Raw genomic sequence first — 24,642 nt, forward strand, 5'->3', positions numbered from 1 at the left:
CAAAAAAAAAATAATATCCAATCAAATTCATATATTCAATAAACAAAAAAGAAAGCAAAAAATAAATGTACACATACATATATATTATTTGTAATTGTCTCTAAATAAGAAATTCTCTATATAAGAGAAATTTCATTATTTGATGATGGAGTTTACACAATAAAAAAAAGTAGAAAACAAACAAATACAAAGTTGGAGCATATTGAACATGCATTCATTTAAGCAATTAATATAATTGAAGTCCTTGAGAAGAAGAGTTCAAGTGTCCACACTTTATTTCATGTCTTTTTCTTTATGTTTATTTATTTTATGGAATCAAATTTTATGTCGAATAATTCATTTACAGTTGAAAGATTGAGAATGTTACCCATATACTACTTGACAAAACCATGTCTTTTTGAATTCCTACACTCACAATGTAAATCATTTTGTAGCAAGGTATAGAGTAGACCAAATGTTATGAATTTAAGATAGTGACATGCAATGAATCATAAACTTTTATGTAGTCATTGGTATCACCTTCGCCTAGCAATAAGGCTACTATTCTTTGCTAAAAAACCAGGGAACGAACAAAAATGAATGTCATGAAGTCCCAACAAAAATCCTCTGCACAAAATAAAATACATCATATTCCACCTTATCCTCAATAACAAAGGTCCTACCCATCAACTACTCAAACAACATCCATAAGAAATTTAAATCAACAAGATCATGTGCCTTAGTACCTATTTGTTCTTCACAGAGGTATGAAAGGATGTAACTATTGAAAAGAGAGACAACGAGTTCACACCAATTTACGTGGAAACCCGAGTACCGGGAGAAAAACCACGATTGTTTGTTGCTAATGAATAAAGCAATAGGTACAAGGGAGAATAAATAGAGTACACAATGGAATAAAAAAGGAAAAGATTTAGGAAAATAAGGAATACATTCCCATAATCTTTCCATAATTATTCTAGGATTCTAACAAGGAAAAAGCCTAGAAAAAAAAGGAAAGAATTCCAACACTCCCCCTCAAGTAGGGACGTAAATATCAATGAGGCCCAACTTGCTAACGCAGAAGTCGAAGTTTGGTCTGAGAAGCCCTTTGGTAAGAACATCAGCAACCTGTTGACTCGAAGGGATGTACGGAATGCATATGCTCCCACTGTCAAGTTTTTCTTTGATAAAATGTCGATCAATCTCAACATGTTTAGTTCTATCATGTTGAACAGGGTTGTTAGTATTAATATAATTAGATTATTCTTAGGAGATATAATTCTAGAGATATTATTTGATATTATTTCCTTAAGTGTATTTCTCTATGGTTATATATAGGCTTGTATCTCTACTAAATAATAAATGAAATATAGATTTATTCCATAAAATCAACATGGTATCAGAGCTCTAGGGTTTTCGCCTTATTGAATTCTAGCCTCCACATCCAGTTTGATCTCTGCCTCCGTTGATCATTCATCAACAGAGGCAGAATCATCTCTCATTAGCCATCAACGGAGGCAAAATCATCTCCCATTAGCCGAAGCCACCCCTTAGATCTGCAAATTTGCCGTTGTCGTTGCACCTTCCCTTTGCCACTCATTGCTGTTCAAATCTGCCACTATCCAAACCCCAGAAACCCCATTAGTTTTTCACTAGCGTCCGCGGCGGCCATCTCCTTCATAGTTCTTCGTCCGACCTCTTGTTTTTCTGTTAGCCAAGCAGCCGATTGAACCTCTGCCAGTTGAAGCCGAACGCCCAGCCGAAGAGTTTCGGTTTTGTCCGTCGTCCAAGAAGCTCCGCTCGCCGCTGTGTTTCGTTGTCGTTGCTCCATCTTTTTATGTTGTCTCGACAAAACCCATGAAACCCCATGTCCTCAGATCCTCGCGTCCGCCTCCAATCTGTTCCAGACCTGTCTGATTTCGTTCAGACCCATTCTTCATGTCTGCCTTTGAAGTTTAGATCGAAGCCCAGATCCAACGACGCCTCCATTCTGTTTTTGTTCAGATCCGCTAAGCCTCTCTGCTCCATTCAGTTCAGTTTCCGTTCTGTTCGCCCCAGATTTCCCGTTTAATCTGATTCTGACTTGCTCTAGTTTAGTTCGTTCAGTTCCATCTGATCCGACAAAACACTTCTGTCCAATTCCGACCTTGTTTTCGTCCAGCTTTGATTCTACTTTGCTTCAGTTTTGCTCTTTCATTTTGCCCCTCGAAGTTCTTGTTTCGTTCTTCCTAGGTTCTGTTATAGATCTCTATACGAGGATCTATGTTTCTATACCCAGAAGTTTTTCGTGGGTTTGTTCTAACCTAGAAGTTCTTTGTGTGTTTGTTCTTCGGGTTTTTTATTCTATTCTAGATATATTGTTTCTTTTCTTAGTTCTTAGCAAACTCAAGTTTGTGATTTCAACCTTGAGTTTGAGGGAGGGTATTAATATAATTAGATTATTCTTAGGAGATATAATTCTAGAGATATTATTTGATATTATTTCCTTAAGTGTATTTCTCTATGGTTATATATAGGCTTGTATCTCTACTAAATAATAAATGAAATATAGATTTATTCCATAAAATCAACAGTTAGCAATACTAATAGCGGCTTTATTATCACAGAAAAGCTTCAATGGTGTCTCACATTCCTGATGAAGATCTGTCAGAACTTTCTGAAGCCAAATTTCCTCACATATTCCTAAACTCATAGCTCTATATTCAGCCTCAACGCTGCTCCTGACCACAACACTTTGCTTCTTACTCCTCCAAGTTACAAGATTGCCCCAAACAAAGGTACAATAACCAAAGGTGGATTTTCTGTCAACAACAGATCCTGCCCAATCCGAGTCAGTGTATGCCTCAATGGTCTTTCTGTCTGTTTTTCTAAACATCAGCCCTTTACCACGTGTTGATTTTAAGTATCTCAAGATTCTGTTGACAGCTTTCATGTGTTCCTCATTAGGGGTCTGCATAAACTGGCTGACAACACTCACAGCAAAGGAAATATCAGGACGAGTATGAGATAAGTAAATTAATTTACCCACGAGGCGTTGATACTGTTCTTTATCAACTGGAACTTTATCATCAGAGTTTCCTAGTTTGCAGTTGAATTCAATAGGAGTGTCAGTGGGACGACATCCTAACATACCTGTCTCGGTTAACAAATCAAGGATGTATTTTCTTTGAGATACGGAGATACCTTCTTTAGATCTGGCCACCTCCATTCCAAGGAAATATTTCAAATTTCCCAAATCCTTGATTTCAAACTCATCGCCCATTCTCTGCTTTAGTTGACTGATTTCTGCCTGATCATCTCCAGTCAAAACAATGTCATCCACATAAACTATTAGAACAGCAATCTTTCCTGTTTTGGAAACCTTTGTAAATAAAGTATGATCAGAGTGTCCCTGCCTGTACCCTTGGGACTTGACAAAGGTAGTGAATCTGTCAAACCATGCTCTGGGAGACTGTTTCAGACCATATATAGATTTCTGGAGTTTACACACATGCTGACCAAACTGGACTTCAAATCCAGGCGGAGGGCTCATGTAGACTTCCTCTACGAGGTCTCCATTCAAAAAGGCATTCTTAACATCCAGCTGATATAAAGGCCAATCTTTGTTCACAGCAACAGATAACAGAACTCTAATAGTATTCAACTTAGCAACTGGAGAAAAAGTTTCTGAATAGTCAATACCATAGGTTTGAGTAAATCCCTTCGCAACTAACCTTGCCTTGTGTCTGTCAAGAGTACCATCAGCTTTGTATTTGAGAGAGAACACCCATTTGCATCCCACAGTTTTGTGTCCCTTAGGTAGAGTACAAATGTCCCAAGTACTATTCTTTTCAAGAGCTTTCATCTCTTCCATGACAGCATTCTTCCATTCAGGATACTTTAAAGCAGTGTAGATATCTTTTGGTATTATGGTAGAGTCAAGGCTTGCTGTAAAAGCTCTGAACTGAGGAGAGAGACTATCGTAGGAAACATAATTGCAAATGGGGTGTTTAGTACAAGACCTGGTGCCTTTTCTCAGAGCAATGGGAATGTCAAGAGAGGAATCATACTCATCTGATTTTCCTGTATGACCCTGTTCCGCTTCATTATTACGGGTTTCTATTCTGACCTCAATCTCATCACCACTGTCCTTTTCTTCCACGTTTTCAAGAACAGCAACATTAGACCTGTCATTCTCACTTATCATATTCTTAGTACAGGGTTCAGTAGGGTTTTCCATACCTTGATCTCGAGGAGGTTCAGAGTCTTGGACTGGAGCCGGCGGCTGACTAGTAGGGGAACCGACTTCCTTTTTGTGATTCCTCCTGTAGTACGTTTTCCAGGGGACTTGGTTTGTGGGTAGGACTATGGAATGAGGAATGATGTTAGATACGACAACTAGGAGTGGGTTCGATGAATTCAAAGGTGTTGTTAGACTCTTCACTCACACTCTCCCCCTGAAGATGGCTAACGGGAAAGTAGGGTCGATCCTCACAGAAAGTAACATCCATAGTGACAAAGTATTTTCTGGATGGTGGGTGAAAACATTTATAACCACGCTGGTGAGGGGGATACCCAACAAACACACATGCCTGAGCCCGAGGGGTAAATTTGGTTTGATTAGGGCCAAAATTATGGACATAAGCGGTACACCCAAACACACGAAGGGGAACCTCAGAAACATGACGAGTCGATGGGTAGGACTCCTTAAGACAATCTAAGGGAGTTTGAAGATGAAGAATACGAGAAGACATTCTACTGATTAAATGAGCTGCTGTAAGAATAGCATCTCCCCACAAGTATGAAGGGAAGTAGAAAGCATAAGGGAAAGGGCTACTTCCAGAAGGTGACGGTTTTTTCGCTCGGCCACTCCATTTTGTTGAGGAGTGTAGGCGCACGAGTTTTGATGAACAGTCCCCTTGGAAGCAAGTATTAAACCACCAATTCATCCAAAAGCTTAAGTTGGTGGTTGAAGGCAAATTTAATTATATATCACCAACACTCCCCCTCACTTGTGGGCTTGAAATATTTGAAAGGCCCAACAAGTGGAAATTGATTTTAATTGGGGAGGTAACGACAATGCAGGGGCTTGAACACAGGACCTTCTTGGACCACCTGCTCTGATACCATATTAAACCACCAATTCATCCAAAAGCTTAAGCTGGTGGTTGAAGGCAAATTTAATTATATATCACCAACAGCAAGAAATTCACTAAGGTTATGGTTTTGGAATTCCCGACCATTATCACTCCGAAGAATAGCAATTTTTTGATGGAATTGTGTTTTCAATGGTGTGATAGAAATTTTTGAAACATAGAGGAAACCTCAGATTTATCAGTGATAAGGTAGACCCAGGTAAGACGGGTATGATCATCAATGAAGGTTACGAACCACCGTTTTTCAGATGAGGTTGTTATCTTGGATGGTCCCCATACATCACTATGAACAAGAGTGAAGGGTTGGGTTGGTTTGTATGGTTGTGAGGGAAAAGAGACTCGATGTTGTTTGGCCTGAATACACACACATCACAAGATAAGGTAGTCATCTCAACTTTAGAGAAGAGATGTGGAAATAAATGTTTCATATATTGAAAATTAGGGGTGGCCTAAACGAAAATGCCACAACATACAATCTTGTTCAGAAGTAGTGAAATAGGAAGATAAGAGATTAGTCCTAGGAATGCTACTAGAAGAGGTATCGTCATCAAGGAGGTAGAGTCCCCTACTATGCCGGGCAGTGCCAATCATCCTCCCCGAGCTCAAGTCCTGAAAAGAGACAGAATCAGGTAAGAATATTGCTTTGCAGTTTAACTCATGAGTGATCTTGCTTATCGGAAGCAAATTATAAGATAGTTTGGGCACATGCAAAACATTATGTAAGGAGAGCCCTGCACAAGGAAAAATCTTCCCCTTTCCAGCAATGGGAGCCAAGGAGCCATCTGCAATTCTAATTGTCTCGTTCCCAGCACAAGGAATGTAAGATACAAAATGTTCAGAGGACCCAGTCAAATGATCTGTGGCACCAGAATCCAGAATCCAGGGGTTCTTCCCATCAATACTAACAAGACCGAAGGAATGGGGTTATACTTGATTCTGGACAATGGCACCTAAAGTGGCAAGACTGAGATCAGTTTGGTTTTTGTTGTGGATCGGATTGTTGAGGAGGTTCAGCAGACTCACTCACAATACGCCCGCCCTGTGTTCTGTTGTTGTCGTTGGAAGGGCGTTTCTTACTTCCTGGGGGACGACCATAGTAACTTCCAACATTGTTCTTTGGTATGTCATTGTTGTTTTTGCAATGCTCGCAGACAGGAATTGGTTTTCCATTATGCTTGTCACTGCTACTGTTAGAAGATCTTGCACTAAAAGCAGCAGAGTCAATAGTAGGGGTTGCGGAAATATTCATAGCACTAGTGCGATCTTCCTCGAGGCGGATTTCAGAGCAAACTTCCATCAGGGAGGGAATCGGTCTTTGACCTAGTATACGCCCTCGAACTACATCAAACTTAGGATTAAGACCAGCAAGAAAGTCATAAATCCTGTCATTCTCTTCAATTCTCGAGTACTGTACACCATCAGTGGGATCACGCCAGACTAGTTCTCTGCATAGGTCCATTTCTTGCCATATAAGAGAAAGCTTATTGAAAAAGGATGTGACATCCATGGTTCCTTGCTTGCATTCATGAACTTGCTTTCTCAGCGTGTATAGACGAGAGGCATTCTGACGTTTTGAGTAAAGTGTCTGGGCTGTGTCCCAAATATCCTTGGCTGTTGCAGCAAACAATAACGGCTTGCCAATTTGAGGTTCCATACTATTGATCAATATGGATCGAAGAATAGAGTCTTCTGCCTTCCAATATCGTTCATGTGGGTCACCCGGTAGGGGGCGAGGTATTTTCCCTGTCAGAAAGCTAAATTTTTGTCGTCCTTCGCGGACCATCTTTACTGACTGAGACCATGAGAAATAGTTGTTGCCATTCAACTTTTCTCCTGAAAGATGATACATGGAAGACTGAGCCACCGTATTAGTCACATAAGGAGAGGATACATTAGGGAACGAGTTTACCGGATTCTCAGAATACATCGGTATAGTGGATGTCGTCCCTAAGGTAGCCTCAAGTCCTGCTATCTGTTGTCGAAGCCCTTCCAATTGTTGATGAACTATTCCCGAGGAAGCTTGCACGTTACGGTTGGAATATGCCGAAGATTCACCAACCTCAAATGTTGAGTGAATTTGAGAGTTTTTAACATCGAGATGGTAGCTAGGATCATTGGGTGGCTGGCCATACAAATTTGACGGCAGAAGCGGTGGTAGCCGATTGGAATTAGATGGCAGAACATAAATCGGGGCGTGGGGAGCAATATAGGCCGCGGACGAAGAAAAGGGTTGGACAGATGGGATGGTCGGCGCCGTCTGAGCAGTGTTTTTAAAGGCTCAAGGCGCACTAAGGCGCACTAAGGCGCATTGGTCCTCTGGAGCCTAGGCGCAAGGCGCAAAAAAAAGCGCGAGCTTTTTTTCATAAGGCGCACTATATATAAAAAGAGAAGAAAATATATATATATACACACATATAGCAGAGCAACAATGTATAAAATATAGGTACCCAATATAAGTAGCCTAAACAACAAAACACAACAAAAAACTACCCAGTATTCAATAAGTCAATAACCAAAATAAAAGTTCATCCCTAAAGATCAAACTCATCATCACTAAATTGATCCTCGTCTTCATTCAATCCTTCGTTAGACTTATAGCCATCAGTATCTTCTTCTTCCAAATCGAAGTCATCTAAATTTACTTGTTTCCGTTGCGTGGTAGACGAGGATGAACATGAAACAATAGTCTTTGGTCTAGAGGTACTAGCTCTAGAATAGAATGATGGTTCTTTTGCTCCGACAGCTCTAGAAACATCACCCCACGTTAAAGAATCATCATTAAATACCAACTCATCATCCTCCTCAGAATCGTCATCCAATCTTCCAATCAACCATTCATTACTATCATCAATATCTTTTAAGGAGATGGGGTCGACAATATCTCGTAGGTTGTATCGACGTTTTAATGCTCTGTTGTATTTGATGAACACTAGATCATTCAAACGACTTTGAGCAAGCCTATTTCGTTTCTTGCTATGAAGCTGAAAAATTAGAAAGTTTCATTGTCAGTGAATCAACAAATTTTGATTCTCATTCTCAATGTACTTAAGGAGAGGAAAGGTAACCTGTTCAAACACACTCCAATTACGCTCGCATCCAGAAGCACTACAAGTAAGACCTAAAATTCTCACATCAAACTTTTGCAAGTTTGGAGTTGATTGTCCAAAATTATCCCACCATTCCACTATAGGCACAAACAAAAATATATATATATTAATAGAAGAACTTGTTGCTAGTATCGTTGAGTAATCGTTTAGTTGAAATTTACCTGGAGATATTTTGTCCCTTTGTCTGATTGCTAAAGGTTGTCCGAATAATGCTTCAGCCCTCTTATACTTGCTTAGTTCTGCAAGTATTTTGTCTTGTACTTCCAATGAAGCAACCATTTTTGTTATGCATGAGTAGAGTCCATTAACTATTTCATCATCCTCCTGGATATTAGGATTCGAATAATAGAATGACAGGTTTAAATAATACCCCGCTGCATGCAGAGGACGATGCAACTGAAGCTCCCATCTTTTATCAATTATGGTGAAAATGTCCTTGTATTTTTCTTCATTATTATTAAAGGATTTAGCAATAGCTTCCTTAGCTCTATCCATGGCCTCATAAATATATCCCATAGGTGGCTTCTTCTCGCCATCAACCAATCTAAGAACTCGGACTAGTGGGCCAGATACTTTAAGAGCGAAAACAATTGTAGTCCAAAAACTAGCCAACAAAATAGTCTGAACTACTCGTTTCCCTTGTTGCTCCTTACTCCATTTGCTATTCTTCCATTCATCTGAAGTAAACATCTTCCTCAGATTATTCTTTTGACGATGTATACTCGATAATGTAATGCAAGCAGTAGCAAAACGAGTCTTAGCTGGTCTAACTAACTCCTTTTGGTTAGTAAAACGTCGCATCATGTTTAACAATCCAGGATGAACGTATATGAAATTGCTAATCTCTATGCCTCTTTTCAATGCTTTGCGAATATTCGAGATCTTGTATATATCCTCCAACATCAAATCTAAGCAATGAGCGGCACACGGAGACCATATTAACTGTGGTCGTTTTGCTTCTAACAATCTCCCTATTAACAAAGAAAATAAGTACACATTTAACGTAGAACTCAACTAAATCTAATAAATTAAAGTTATAACTTGTAAGTAGTCTACATTCTTACCTGCCATCACATTTGCTGAGGCACTATCGGTAACTACTTGTACAACATTCGCTTCTCCAATTTGGTCTACAAAATTATCAAGTAACTCGAACATCTTCTTTCCATCTTTCACATAAAATGAAGCATCGATGGACTCAATAAACATGGTGCCTTTAGGACTATTAACTAAAAAGTTAATTAATGTCCTATTTCTTCTATCGGTCCATCCATCAGCCATAACAGTGCATCCAACCTTGGCCCACTCTACCTTATGGTTACTCATCAACTCATTTGTTGCTTCTAATTCCTTCTTCAAACATGGAACTCTTAACTCATGATAAGATGGTGGTTTCAATCCAGGACCGAATTGCCCAATTGACTCAATCATAGGGGCAAAACTTTCATATGTGCAAGCATTCAGAGGCACTCCTGCATCATAAAACCATCGAGCAATTCTTTGGATGGTGTGCTCTCTCATTTCCTTCTTGTATGTCGCATTCAATGAAGTTTGTTTTCCTTTGTCCTTTCTATTTTGAACCACAGTTTCTGGGTTAGGAGTAAAAAATGCATCCATTGGACCCTTTTGCCTTGGCTTCTTCAAGCTCGGGCCCCTTGGTGTTGCTTTGTTGTTTACACTAACACTCCCTTCATCTTCATCCTCAATATCGTAATCTTCTACATCAATGTCCACAATCAGATTTCTTTGTTCTTTAATATCTTTTTTCTTGGACATGTACTCTTTAATTTCTTCCTTCACGTGATCCGGACATTTTGTACAGGCGGTGACATTTCTATAACCACCAACGAGGTGTTGTTTCATTCTATATACCCCTCCTTTTGTTACTTTCGAACAAAATCCACAGACAAACGTATTTATATTTTGGTCATTTTGCAATTGACCATATTTCCATGCCGGATCTTTTCTCGAACTTTCATCAGCCATCTATGATCTAAGTTATAAAAAAAAAAAAAACAGAAACTATTTAAAACAGCAGTTGTTATTAAAAAAAAAAAAAACAGAAGCTATCTATGGATGGGATGAAGTTGTTATAAATGGAGGATTGGAGGGGAGTGTGTTGTGAGATGGATGGGATGAAGGTTGAGTTTGATGGGTTATCGAAGGAAGTTGAAGTCGAGAAGTATAAGAAGAAGAAGATGTAGACTTTAGAGAGTTTTTTCTAACTCAATGGGTATACCATGCTATGAAAACAGAAAACAATGGAGTTTGATGTTCTTGTCAAAGAGTTACAGAAGAAGGAGAAAGCAATGCAGATGTTAACTGAACGATTGAGATACTCACCCGTGATAAAGCTGAGATGGAGGAGGCGAAAACTGAAGCACTAGCACTGTAGCACAGAATATTATTGTCTTCTCTTTTCCTCTGTTTTTGCACCAAAAAACAGAGTAATGGCAGCCGCAGCACCCGTTTTGTGTGAAGAAGAAGGGTGGCCGGAACGGAAGGGTGGAAAAGGAAGCAAAATTTTTTTGAAGTAGAAGCAGAACGGAAGACGAAGAACTGAAGAAGTAGATGAAGAGTCGTGTTGAAGAAACTTCACGCGCGAAAGGAGAGGGTTCTTTCTTCACGTTTACGTAATAGGTTTAAAAAACCTAGATAATAATAGTTTTTTATAATTAAAGCCCAGCCCATAACTTATAAAAAAAAAGCCCACGCCTAATTCGACTTGCGCCTAGGCGCGCCTCAAGGGAGGCGCGCGCCTAATATGGGCCTTTTATAATTCGCTGCGCCTCCTCACAAATAAGCCCCAAGTGGGCGCCTTGAGCCTAGGCGCGCGCCTTAGGGCGCTTTTTAAAACACTGCGTCTGAGGAAGAAAACCAGGCGCGTGGCGGTCCGGCGGAGGCGCGTGGCGGTCTGGTGGCGCGCGCGTGGTGGTCCGGTGACGGCGCGGACGACTGCGGTAATGACGAAAAATTATTTTCAGACGTTTTCTGTAGCCGGCTTAATAATTCGTCCATGGCAGCACTCATCCGAGCATCGACGGCAACAGCTACGGTAGCACTAAAATTGATGGCTGTCCATTCTGTTTGATTTTCATAAGTGGTTTGGTTTTTTTGGGTTTCTAGAGTGTTTTCATTGTCCCGCTCTGATACCATATTGAAAAGAGAGACAACGAGTTCACACCAATTTACGTGGAAACCCGAGTACCGGGAGAAAAACCACGATTGTTTGTTGTTATTATTTTCTAATGAATAAAGCAATAGGTACAAGGGAGAATAAATAGAGTACACAATGGAATAAAAAAGGAAAAGATTTAGGAAAATAAGGAATACATTCTCATAATCTTTCCATAATTATTCTAGGATTCTAACAAGGAAAAAGCCTAGAAAAAAAGGAAAGAATTCCAACAGTAACACTCCAGGTTTTTCCTTCTAACCTATTCCATAAGTACATCCACCTTGAAGGCCAAGAACATCCATACTTCAATTAAGTTCAAAACTACAAGCACCCTTTTACAACGCTTTCGAGTTTCCATAGAAATCATCAAATCATTTCTCTACTACAACTGAGAAATGATATGAGAGAGTTTACAAGATGTAATCCAAATGACCAATCATCAAAGCCCATCCTGTTCACGCTTCTAAGCTCAAACAACAAAATAAAACATATCCTAAACAAAAACCACAATCCAGTTCAACTAAACTAATTAAATACTCACCACTCGCCAGATAACTCTATTGAATGCATGAAGATAAGAACAACGAAAAAAGTAAGCTAAACTGCAAAAGAAATAGATAAATTTTCACCTCAAACAAGAAGCCTCCACTGAAATGAACCGAAATTGAACAAAAAAATCATGGGACAAAGCAATAGCATCAACTTAACTTCTCTAAGAACCAAGCCAAAATTGAACCTATGTTGCGCTCACATCCCAATCAGTTGGTATTTTGATCTTCCTAGTAATAAACAAACACTTGCGTAATATAAGGTGGCTGACATATTAACTCAAAACTGAAGGTAAAAGGACTTCTAAACACAAAACACAAAATTAACCAAAAAAACTTGAGTACACAGTGAACAATCAACACATTCTGAAATCAGATTATGGAAACCTAATTTTAAGGGAGATGAAAATCCACATGAGACATACCATATTTTGACTTGCTGAGAATAAAGAAATATAGAAAAACTACATACCCTTAACCGGAGAACGAAGATGAAAGAGGAACGGAGAGCCGAATAGAAGTTCTTAGTCAGAGAACGAAGATGTAGCCTAAGCCGAAGATGGGAAATGGAGTTCTACGACGAAATTAGGGAGAAGATGAAGCCGAAGATGAAGTCGAAGAATGGAGAAGGTCTGGTCGGAGAGAAGACGAAGTCGAGAAGATGAACACGAAACGGTGTACTGTCGGGGAGACGAAGAAGAAAAGAGAAAAAGTAAATCAATTTGGAATTTTAATTTATGGTTTAGGTATTTAATTTAATTTAAGAGGAAAAGCGAAAATTAAAAGTAAAGAAAATTTTAAAAAAAAGTAAAAAAGTAATGATAAATTTAATTATTTAGACAAAGGGGAAACTTTTTTTTTTTTTTTTGACGTTTTTAACGTGTCAAGTATTGAATTTTTTTAAAAAAATTATGCATTTTTTCAATCTTTGTTATTCTTGATGTTTTATCATTTTATTAAAACGGTCAAATATAACAAAACTGCAGGCGTCAAGTAATGCTGTTTTTGTAGCCATGCATAGCAAATGATTTGCTCAACAGTTTCTTCAAGCTATCAATTCTCAAAACATTTCTGCCAACAATCATAATATCATCAATATAGAGTAATAATAAAAACAAATTATCATTAGAAAATTTCTAGACAAAAACACAGTGACCATAGAAGTAGTTTTATGTAGCCTTGCTCCTCCATAACTGACTCAAACTTCTTGTACCACTGTCTTGGTGTTTGTTTCAACCCATAGAGGGTTCTCTTCAATCTGCACACCAAATGCTCTTTTTCTTTTTGCTCAAAACCCTCTAGTTATTCCATTTAATTTTTTAAAAAAATCTAAATTCCCATGAAGAAATGCAGTTTTAACATCCATCTACTTAACCTCTATGTCAAGGCTAGCTGCCAAACCCATAACAACACTTATAGAGGACATCTTGACAATTGGAGGAAAACTTTCATCAAAGTCGATACCTTTCTTCTGATTGAACCCTTTGACAACCAATCTCTCTTTGTAACGTAACTTTGAGGTATGTTCTTCATGTTTAATTATGTAAACCCACTTAATTTTCAGTGCTGTTTTTTCTTTGGGCAACTTAACAAGCTCAAATGTGTGGCTTTCATGTAAAGACTTCATCTCATCATTCATTGCATCGTTCCACTCATTTTTGTGCTCATCCTCTATAGCCTCTTCATAACTCTCGGGTTCTCCCCCGTCAGTCTAATAACATATACTCATTAGGTGAGTATCTTGTTGACAAACGTCGATCTCTGACATATCTCCTAAGTGAAACACTTGTAGGAACAAATGTTTGTGTTAATTGTTCTTGAACACTATCCTCTACTCCAACCTGTTCAGAACTCTCATATGTATCAAAAAAATTATTCATTTTGAACCTCATCTTCTATCTGTGTAAAAGGTTGTGTCAAAGAAGTTAAACTCAAATCAATCAGATTATCATTATGTTTAGACTCTGGTTCATCTATTTTCTCAATGTCTGCTATTGTTTGGTCTTCAACAAATATAACATCTCGACTTTTTATGAGCTTTTTCTTAACTGGATCATATAATCTATAACAAAACTCATGTTGGCCATAGCCAAGAAACACACCTGCTTTATTTAATTTTTGCATCAAGTTTTGATCTTTCATCTTTAGGTACATGAACAAAAGCTTTATACAACCAAAGATACGTAGGTTGACTATAAGATATATTTGTACCTGATCATATCTTGTTTGGAACTTCTAATTCCAATGGAACACATGGTGTGAGATTCAAAACATGTACAATTGTATTTAATGCTTCGTCCTAAAATGAATGTGGCAACATAGAGTGAGATACTAAGCATCTCACTCTCTCAACCAATGTTCTGTTCAATCTTTCAGTTATCCCATTTAACTGTGGGGGTCTTAGGAGGTGTCTTTTGATGTCGAATGCCTTGATTTTTGCAATCACTACAAGAAAAATCCTCTACTACGACAGTCACTTATATCACAAAATAGAGGAAGAAAAAAAAATTGTCTCACAAAAGGGAAAAAACGCATTTTTGGTGGGAAAAGACGAAATTTTTCGTATTATAACTTTCGTGACAGTTATTTAATGTCATAGAATATCAATAAAATAATAATAAAATAATATATTGAATATATGAAAATTTTTAGAAAGGATTTTTTAATTAGGATTTTAACCTATTTATGTCGTGTCTTCATCCACCGCCATTCCATTCTCCATTTGCGTCCTTGGCCACCACCATTTTTCACCCCCCAATCTCCAAATCCTTTGAGGGTTTTCTTTGGACGAAGACCACTTCCGTCACCGCCACTACCCTCGTGCCCGTCTCCCCACTCCAACGGTGTCGGAGCTTCCTCTACTGGATGAAGTCGTATTTCCCTCTTCTGTTTAATCCAGTTGTGTCCTTCATCTTCAATCTGCCGCATTCTCTTCAACATTCAATCCGCCTCCGTCACCTCCTCTACCGGTTAGTCGTCTGGTCCTTTTCTATTTCTCTCTCTCTGTGAACTTGTTCTCTGTCATACTTTCCCTCAACTCTATGGGCAAACATTAGTTTGGTGTTCAATTTTCTGTCATATTTTCCCTCAACTCCGTAGGCAAACATTAGTTTGGTGTTCAATTTGCAATTTTGGTGTTCAATTTGCAATGGAGAGTTCTTCTATTCCCACTGTGACATCTTTGTGCAAAGCTAATGAACTCATTTACACATTCTTGCATTCTGGAACTATTTTCTTCTGAAATCTTCCCCTTTTCTAGAACTATCTCCTTCATTATTCTCTCAACATTGGCTATTGGTAGTTGAAGACTTTCATAATTCTCTCCCATAGTATTCTTTCTCATCAACAATGTAATAATGTTGGTTGTTGCAACACATAGTTACGTGTATATATACACACGGTATGGTAGAGTGTTAAAGTACCCGTATAACTAAGTTATAAGGTTTTGTCTATTTAGTTTTTGAACTTTAAAATGTACGTGTCTAGTTAGCTAGTAGGTTTTATGAAATTTTAATTTTGTGTTAGATAATATATATATATATAGTAATAGGTTTAGGAAGAAGTTAAAAGTTGTGTCTAATAAATTTTAAAATGTAAAACCCCGAACTCTAAGGTACTTTGTTTTAAATCAAAATTTCAATTAGTTTGAAGAATGAATTTATTTAACGAGAAAGAAAAGAAGTTATGGTGGAAAAGAAAAAAGGAATTTGGAATGTAATAATAATAATAATGATATATTATGGTTATTATTATTATTATTATTATTATTATTAATTATTATCACTTTAAAAAGAAAAGAAAGGGAAATTAATTTCCTTTCTTCTTCTTCCTCCCGCGCCCCCCTTCTTCCGTTTTTCTTCTTCTTCGTTCTTGTGCCCTAGCCACTTATCACACTCCAACCTCACCGCCAGCCACCTTCAATTTTCTCTTTTTTTTCGTTCACCCGTCGACATCAGTAGCCCAAACATCGCATCCCAGGCCGCCACATCCCCGCTGCTCGCGTTTCGCCCTTGCGGTTTGTTGAAGCCAAAACCGGTCGTCGCGTTTTTGTTTGCGATTCGTCTCCAACCGTCACGCCTCGAGCCGCTGCGTCCTTCACACTTCGCGACCGACCAAAGCCCAATCGAAGCCGCACGTCTTTTTCTCGTCAGATCCGCCACCGCCACCGCCTCCCATTTTTTTCCCTCTTTTTCGTTCGCTGTAGCCGCCGGCCGCCTCCCCAGCCGCTTCTTCTCCGTTCGTCCACCACAACCGTCGCGCCTCCGTCTGAAATCAAGCCGTCGTCCAGATCTGCGAAGCTGCCGCACCTTCGTCTGCGCCGGTCTTCGTAGCGAAACCAGCCGTTCTAATCTGCCTTGCACGCTGTTGCTTGGGTCGACTGGTGCACTAACGTTTCTGCCTTGCCACGAAGAATATTGGGGTTTTGTGCTGTCAATTGTGGAGAGTGTTTGAATTTTTGGGTTCACGAAAGTTGCTTCAAGTCCAATTCTCTATTTAATTTGAGTAAGTTTTGGAATTTACATTAGAGTGAATGATTGAAGGGATGAAATTGCTTGCGGAAGTAATGGGTTTCTGTTTGATTGTGTTTAGGTTCGTTCGTTGCATTGTAGTTTGAAAAAGGAGCTTAAGCAAGGTTAAGGTAAGGGACTTTCTCCTGGACCCATATGTGAATTTAAATGATTGAAACTATTTGACTGTTATATGTGGAATTGAGCAATTTAAAGGGAATGACCGCTAAGATTAAGTCGATGTGGTTAAAGGGACTTAATGGCTTAGATAGTTTTATGTGTTGATGAAATGACTAAATTAAAAATGTTTGTTGTTTGAACTGAGGATGCTTGACTCTTATGTTAAAGAATGGATAGTATACGTTTGATTGGATTGACAATTAACATAAGTGGCACTTATGTTGATTGGATTGACAATTGACATAAGTGGCACTTATGTATGAGTATACCTAATTTAGAAATCGTTACGCTAAGGTCGGATTATATGTTAGTAAGGGTTCCTAATATTGGACTCAACGATGAAATTGAGATGTATTGTCTGATGGACTGACTGATATGCAAATCTTTTTTTTTACTGTTTGGCTGTATTGAGATGACTGACGGGTACGTATGCTTGGTTGGTTATGATGACTGATTAAGTTGTGATTTGTTGGTTGTTATGTTAGGGCATAGGTAGTGTCCTGTGGTTACTGAACTAAATTAAACTGACTGAATTGAGAAGAGTGATACTTGTGTATAAGTTTATTCGTTGAGGAACTGTTATAACAATGTTGAGTAGGTGTTGGATTGCATAAATGGTCTGTAAGAGTGTTGAACTCAGAGAATGAAATAGTGGTAGCTTGAATTGCAAATTGAACGATTATTAAAATGTTTAGAATGGACTGAGGGGAAAATTGTTAGCTTTTATTGGGATGTGTGCCTTGTAGGTGTCCTACGGGATCACCAATTTTTATGCATCCTTCGGGAGCATTAGACTGATAAGTGTTTCTGCAGAAAACTAGACTCCCTTGGGTGTTAGACTGATAGACTGTGACTGTGCAGGGTATTCCAATAGGACGTTAACAATTTATTTTTCCCTATCGGGACCAGTAGTGATATTTTTATACTCACCTATTTTGTTTAATTTTTCAGGCAAAGGTAACCAAGGTGGCAAACTGGCGAGGGGCAGAAAGGAAGCAACATCTTTGTTTTGCTTCCGCTTTATGTTTTTTATGTTTAAAACCTTATGTTTAAGTTTACCTTACGAACTATTACTTTGGTAAATAGTATGTGTATATATATATATATATATATTAAGTTTTAGTTGCTTGAAACCGAGCCTGTTCAAAGATATGTTTTTCCTTGATTGAATGTTTTTAAATGTCTTACATTCCATATTGTATCAAGGGGAATTATCAAAAATAGGATAATTTGGAAGGATCTAAAGAGTTTTGAGATGAATTTTAAAAAAGATGACTTTTAGGACAAATTAGTTGGAAAAAGTCTATATTACCCTCAAGTTAAAAAATATCCTAAAATCAATTTATGAATCCTCTCTTCTCCTTCTCCCTCCGTTTTTTCACTTTCTAAAAATGTTTCATTTTTCCATCATCCCTCCCTCTGGTGTTCCATTTTCCCTCATTTTCACGAAATTTCCTTTTTCTTCCTTTTCCATTCTTTAATTTGTTTTCTTGAAATTTCTTTCTCAAGCTCTTCCCATGGTCTCCCACCGGCCTTTGAAAACCATTTTCTCCATTTTCTCACTTCCAAAAAGAATATTTCATTTTTCTCTCATCTCTCTCCATTTTCATACATTGTGGGATAAATTGGCCTTCCTAATTCTAAGAGCATGAGAATGTTGCTCTCACCTGCATTGTTGTACATTATATAAAAGTTCTGCACACTTTACAATTTTCCAAGATATAATGAAATAAAAATTGCATACCAAAAAACAAAAATGGTATTCATTCCATTATATAAAACTATTTATGTACATAGTTTGGAACATATACAATTCCTTCAAAAGTTGGAACTAAAAGTTAATACATGAGATTGTTGGTCCATAATTGAAATGCCAATTGTTTTCTAAAATATGACATGTTTTCTTGACATAATGTAGTTACATCTAAACCAGAAGCTTCATATTCGAAATACTTAATTGTAAATACACCACAATCACTATTGTTGCGTTGAAGTGGAATGGAGTCGACAATGACAAGTGGCCAAGGTTCCTTGTGTGTTGATGATCCACCTCTCCTAACAAAGAATCCAGTAGTATCGAGCAAATTTGGCACCATCTCTTGAATTGGCTCTAATATGCTTCTCATATCTTCGGCACTCGTCAGCGACGGAAGCGAATCCCATACCTTAACTTGACAACGTACCAAGCCCAAGCATAATAGACTCCAATGATTGCCATGGATATTGAATGGAGAGTAAATGTAATCAACATTCACCCAAGGATCTTGACAGTCTTGTTTTGATCCGACAACATAGTCAACCTGCTTACTAAATGTGATAAACTACTTACTATAGACTGAAAATGATGAGCAGGGTCAATCTTGTACATGGGACCGTTAGTTGATGTCGAAGCCATACTGAAACCTGCATAAAAAAAAACTAATTAAATATAATTGCATAAGAGACTTACTAAACATGGATGCACTAGCATCTTGGGACTTCTACTCAAAATTTTGGAAGGTGAGAGATAGGTGCTGATAGGTGCGAGATGCTGGAAAACTTCAAGGCAAAGTTGCTAAGTCTAATAAAATTGCTAACCCTAAAGCCTTAACACCTAGTAGAGTAGCTAAACATGCATTCTAAACGGTTTAGGAAGTTAACACTCTTATATTGGGACTTCTACTCAAAATTTTGGAAGGTGAGAGATAGGTGCTGATAGGTGCGAGATGATGGAAAACTTCAAGGCAAAGTTGCTAAGTCTAATAAAATTGCTAACCCTAAAGCCTTAACACCTAGTAGAGTAGCTAAACATGCATTCTAAACGGTTTAGGAAGTTAACACTCTTATATTGGGACTTCTACTCAAAATTTTGGAAGGTGCGAGATAGGTGCTGATAGGTGCGAGATGATGGAAAACTTCAAGGCAAAGTTGCTAAGTCTAATAAAATTGCTAACCCTAAAGCCTTAACACCTAGTAGAGTTCTTAAACATGCATTCTAAACGGTTTAGGAAGTTTACACTCTTATATTGGGACTTCTACTCAAAATTTTGGAAGGTGCGAGATAGGTGCTGATAGGTGCGAGATGATGGAAAACTTCAAGACAAAGTTGCTAAGTCTAATAGAATTGCTAACCCTAAAGCCTTAACACCTAGTAGACTAGATAAACATGCATTCTAAACGGTTTAGGAAGTTAACACTCTTATATTGGGACTTCTACTCAAAATTTTGGAAGGTGCGAGATATGTGCTGATAAGTGCGAGATGATGGAAAACTTCAAGGCAAAGTTGCTAAGTCTAATAAAATTGCTAGCTAAACATGCATTCTAAACGATTTAGGAAGTTAACACTCTTATATTAGGACTTCTACTCAAAATTTTTGGAAGGTGAGAGATGATATGTGCGGCATGATGGAAAATTTCAAGGCAAAGTTGCTAAGTCTAATAAAATAGCTAACCCTAAAGCCATAACACCTAGTAGACTAGCTAAACATGCATTCTAAACGGTTTAGGAAGGTTAACACTCTCATCTTGGGACTTCTACTCAAAATTTTGGAAGGTGCGAGATAGGTGCTGATAGGTGCGAGATGATGGAAAAATTCAAGGCAAAGTAGCTAAGTCTAATAAAATTTTGAAAGGCTAACACTCTCATCTTGGGACTTCTACTCAAAATTTTGGAAATGCATGTTTAGCTAGTCTACTAGGTGTTATGGCTTTAGGGTTAGCAATTTTATTAGACTTAGCAACTTTGCCTTGAAGTTTTCCATCATCTCGCACACTATCAGCACCTATCTCTCACCTTCCAAAATTTTGAGTAGAAGTCCCAATATAAGAGTGTTAACTTCCTAAACCGTTTAGAATGCATGTTTAGCTACTCTACTAGGTGTTAAGGCTTTAGGGTTAGCAATTTTATTAGACTTAGCAACTTTGCCTTGAATTTTGCCATCATCTCGCACCTATCAGCACCTATCTCGCACCTTCCAAAATTTTGAGTAGAAGTCCCAATATAAGAGTGTAAACTTCCTAAACCGTTTAGAATGCATGTTTAGCTACTCTACTAGGTGTTAAGGCTTTAGGGTTAGCAATTTTATTAGACTTAGCAACTTTGCCTTGAAGTTTTCCATCATCTCTCACCTATCAGCACCTATCTCTCACCTTCCAAAATTTTGAGTAGAAGTCCCAATATAAGAGTGTAAACTTCCTAAACCGTTTAGAATGCATGTTTAGCTAGTCTACTAGGTGTTAAGGCTATAGGGTTAGCAATTTTATTAGACTTAGCAACTTTGCCTTGAAGTTTTCCATCATCTCTCACCTATCAGCACCTATCTCTCACCTTCCAAAATTTTGAGTAGAAGTCCCAAGATGCTAGTGCATCCATGTTTAGTAAGTCTCTTATGCAATTATATTTAATTAGTTTTTTTTTTTATGCAGGTCTCAGTATGGCTTCGACATCAACTAACGGTCCCATGTACAAGATTGACCCTGCTCATCATTTTCAGTCTATAGTAAGTAGTTTATGACATTTAGAAAACAGTACGCGTACAATAAAGGCTAAATTGAAACCGGATCAATTAACCTTATTTAGAAATACAAAGTTCGGCCACTTTTTGGATCTGAATATAATCTTTAATGGGCCGCTCATCCACTACTTATTGTTAAGGAGGTGGAAGATGAAAGGGTTGATCACATCAGTTTCAAGATAGGAGAAGTCGTGTGCAGTTTTGGTAGGAGAGAATTTAATATGATGACGGGTCTATGGAGTTCTCAACCAGAGCCTATTGATTTGGTTGGGAATAGTAGGTTGTTGGAGAAGTTCTTCGAACAAAAAAAGTGTATTTATATAAGTGACTTAGAGGACACATTTGTGGAATACGAGGGGGATGACGATGACGATGACGATGACATAGTTAAATTAGCTCTAGTTTACTTTATAGAGATGTCATTGTTAGGAAAAGATAGGCGGACGAAAGTGGACCGAACTTTATTTAGGATTGCAGATGATTGGACCACATTTAACAATTACGATTGGGGAGGGTTGGTTTTTGGACGTACACTTTCTGCCTTAAAACGAGCCTTGGACATGCAACATGCCAAGGGAAAGAATAAATCAACTAAGACAAAATATACTGTCATGGGATTTCCGCAGGCGTTACAGGTATGTTACTTTACTTCCTATGCACATATTTATATATACATATATCTTGGGACACTTGCTAAACTTGTTTTGTTGAACATGGAATAGGTTTGGGCATATGAGTCTATACCAACCATCACTGAATGTGGTGTACATAAAGTAAGCAACGATGCAATACCACGAATGCTGAGGTGGGTGTGCGAACTATCGCCGAAGTCTCATGTCCTACAGAGGCAGGTGTTTGACTCACCAATGGTAAGTATCAACAAACAGTAACTTACCGAATGCATGACTTTGTTCCTTTATGTTTTGACTAACTAACTACATTTCCACTTTGTAGTTCTTAATTAACGTGGTAATTGAGATGATGCCTGAAGAGGAGGAGCATCTAAGAATGTCTTCAGGGGAACTTGTTGAGAAAACTCATCCATATAATACCGTTTCTGAGAAGAATGGTGATTCAAAACGACCAGGAGAAGCTAGTAATGATGACAATGACTGCAAAAAGAGTAAGAAAAAGAAGAAGTGGAAGTCTAAGATGAAAGAAGTTGTTCGAAAACTCAAATATCGAGTAGCGGTTCTCGAGAATGAACGTGAAAGCCTAAAATCAATGCTGTCGACTATATTGAAACACCTTGAAGTTCAAAAAAAGGTTAGGAATCAAAGTTTGTTTAACATTTTCAAAGTTTGTGGTACATTTTCAACGTGTTTCTTACCAATACATTTTGACATTTCCAAAGGGTGAAGAAGGAGACTGCACGGGAGTTGAAGGTCATGATGCCCAGACCGAAGATGTTGACACACCCGGTACACCTTGGTTGAGGATGCCCAAGGAGGATGACACAAGTGATGGGGTGAAACACGTTGAACTTCAAAAGCAGGTTAGGAATCAAAGTTGTGTAGTGGGGTGAAAATCATCCTTACTAATGCTTTATCCTTAGTAATGCATTTTGACCTTCCATAGGGTGTCGAAGCAAACCGCACGGAGGATGACACAATGGACGAGTTGGATAAGAAGGTTCATATTCATTCGGAGGAGCCAATAGACGTCGTTGACGATTTGAACGAGGAAATTGGAGTAAAAAGTCTTACTTATTTTGATTCAGACGTCATGGAAATAGAACCATTATCCACTGAACGACCACATGTTCGGCCCGCACGTAGGCAAGTGTATACTTGTCAACCCCCTTCACAGCTTTAGATAAACGGACTACAAAATCAATCACCACCACCTCTCAGTCTCAACCATCCGTCTATGATCCTATGCACAAAATACCTGACGCCCATTTAGATCGACTCAGAGCTTGGATCACAGACAAGCGTACGAAAGATGAGGTGCGTGAAACTTTTCACGGGAAAAAATCGAAGGAGTTTTTCAGAGACTTGTTCATGTGTCGTCGGTGGTTGGCGGATGAGGTTAGAACTTTTCTCATTATTTCTTATTTACAGTTTTAGAGCACTTAGTACCTTCAAGAAGTTGGTTTGATCGCATAACCGAATTAAATGCTTTATTTTGTTTCTATTAGCATTTGGATGCACTGTTTCTTCTCATTCGCTTCAACATTAAGACAGCCATGATACCTTTTGCTCAAAACTTCACAACTGTAGACACACTATTCATGGTTTGTACTCGCAACCATACTTTATGTACTGAATTTGCTTTTGATATTTGTCTTATTGTCTCATTGTATACATGCATGTGTGGTTTTTTTCCTTCCAACGACTATTAGTTGCGAAGTGGCCTGAATACCAAGAATGTATTAAAGAGAATCGACCATTTCACTGGAAGGAGGAGTATCAGTTGGTTGACTATGTTGTCGGATCAAAACAAGACTGTCAAGATCCTTGGGTGAATGTTGATTACATTTACTCTCCATTCAATGTCCATGACAATCATTGGATTCTATTATGCTTGGACTTGGTACGTTGTCAAGTTAAGGTATGGGATTCGCTTCCGTCGCTTACGAGTGCCGAAAATATGAGAAGCATATTAGAGCCAATTCAAGAGATGGTGCCAAATTTGCTCGATACTACTGGATTCTTTGTTAGGAGAGGCGGATCATCAACACACAAGGAACCTTGGCCACTTGTCATTGTCGACTCCATTCCACTTCAACGCAACAATAGTGATTGTGGTGTATTTACAATTAAGTATTTCGAATATGAAGCTTCTGGTTTAGATGTAGCTACATTATGTCAAGAAAACATGTCATATTTTAGAAAACAATTGGCATTTCAATTATGGACCAACAATCCCATGTATTGACTTTTAGTTCCAACTTTTGAAGGAATTGTATATGTTCCAAACTATGTACATAAATAGTTTTATATAATGGAATGAATACCATTTTTGTTTTTTGGTATGCAATTTTTATTTCATTCTCTTGGAAAATTGTAAAGTGTGCAGAACTTTTATATAATGTACAACAATGCAGGTGAGAGCAACATTCTCATGCTCTTAGAATTAGGAAGGCCAATTTATCCCACAATGTATGAAAATTTCACCTCTTTGAATGCTAATTGTTTTTGGCAGGTGTCTTAGAAACATTTTTGGATTTCAATGTATGAATATAGACATTCTTGATGTGTTACCAGTGGTGGAGCAGAGGTTTGTGGTGGCTGCGGAACTGCAGAAGCAATGGGTTCAGGTTATGCATCAAATCAATTAAACTTCCAGAAGGTTGCTGATAACTCTGTTATCTCAGCAAGAGCCTCCTTTGTATGACGGTGGTAAAGTATTGGACTTGATCGTTGCATACATTAACAAGTTATGATATGATAAAATGTGGGGGATGTAAGTTTACCATGATACAAGAGTGGTCTAGAGAATTATGCTTGGTATTCAATGCCCATGGAAATAGTTTTAGTTAGCTCCTAGTGAAAAATGGATTTATATATA

The 24,642-nt window shown here is 38.2% G+C and overlaps 3 protein-coding genes and 2 long non-coding RNA genes across 5 annotated transcripts; 3 read left to right on the forward strand and 2 right to left on the reverse strand.

The window, feature by feature from the left end:
* Nucleotides 1–7,545: 7,545 nt before the first annotated feature.
* On the reverse strand, nucleotides 7,546–11,434 carry LOC105435633. The gene is made up of 4 exons (XM_031885617.1): nucleotides 9,286–11,434; nucleotides 8,383–9,192; nucleotides 8,180–8,298; nucleotides 7,546–8,095 (listed from the first exon to the last, which is right to left on the reverse strand). The coding sequence occupies exons 1-4, from the start codon at nucleotides 10,205–10,207 to the stop codon at nucleotides 7,646–7,648; spliced, it is 2,301 nt and encodes a 766-aa protein (XP_031741477.1). The 5' UTR covers nucleotides 10,208–11,434; the 3' UTR covers nucleotides 7,546–7,645.
* Nucleotides 11,435–11,680: 246 nt separating this feature from the next.
* LOC116403858 lies at nucleotides 11,681–12,659 on the reverse strand. Its single transcript, XR_004216764.1, has 2 exons — nucleotides 12,420–12,659; nucleotides 11,681–12,178 (listed from the first exon to the last, which is right to left on the reverse strand). It is a non-coding gene; the product is annotated as an uncharacterized LOC116403858 (long non-coding RNA).
* Nucleotides 12,660–15,729: 3,070 nt separating this feature from the next.
* LOC105435494 lies at nucleotides 15,730–17,824 on the forward strand. Its single transcript, XR_969528.2, has 3 exons — nucleotides 15,730–16,450; nucleotides 16,538–16,586; nucleotides 17,587–17,824. It is a non-coding gene; the product is annotated as an uncharacterized LOC105435494 (long non-coding RNA).
* A 3,514-nt stretch (nucleotides 17,825–21,338) lies between these two features.
* Nucleotides 21,339–22,944, forward strand: LOC116403916. The gene is made up of 5 exons (XM_031885861.1): nucleotides 21,339–21,764; nucleotides 21,852–21,998; nucleotides 22,084–22,395; nucleotides 22,484–22,624; nucleotides 22,708–22,944. The coding sequence occupies exons 1-5, from the start codon at nucleotides 21,351–21,353 to the stop codon at nucleotides 22,942–22,944; spliced, it is 1,251 nt and encodes a 416-aa protein (XP_031741721.1). The 5' UTR covers nucleotides 21,339–21,350.
* Nucleotides 22,781–24,099, forward strand: LOC116403854. The gene is made up of 3 exons (XM_031885620.1): nucleotides 22,781–23,159; nucleotides 23,270–23,365; nucleotides 23,464–24,099. The coding sequence occupies exons 1-3, from the start codon at nucleotides 23,007–23,009 to the stop codon at nucleotides 24,007–24,009; spliced, it is 795 nt and encodes a 264-aa protein (XP_031741480.1). The 5' UTR covers nucleotides 22,781–23,006; the 3' UTR covers nucleotides 24,010–24,099.
* Nucleotides 24,100–24,642: the final 543 nt, after the last annotated feature.

This window comes from Cucumis sativus, chromosome 5 (genome assembly GCF_000004075.3).
Source record: "Cucumis sativus cultivar 9930 chromosome 5, Cucumber_9930_V3, whole genome shotgun sequence".
NCBI classification, from domain to species: Eukaryota; Viridiplantae; Streptophyta; class Magnoliopsida; order Cucurbitales; family Cucurbitaceae; genus Cucumis; species Cucumis sativus.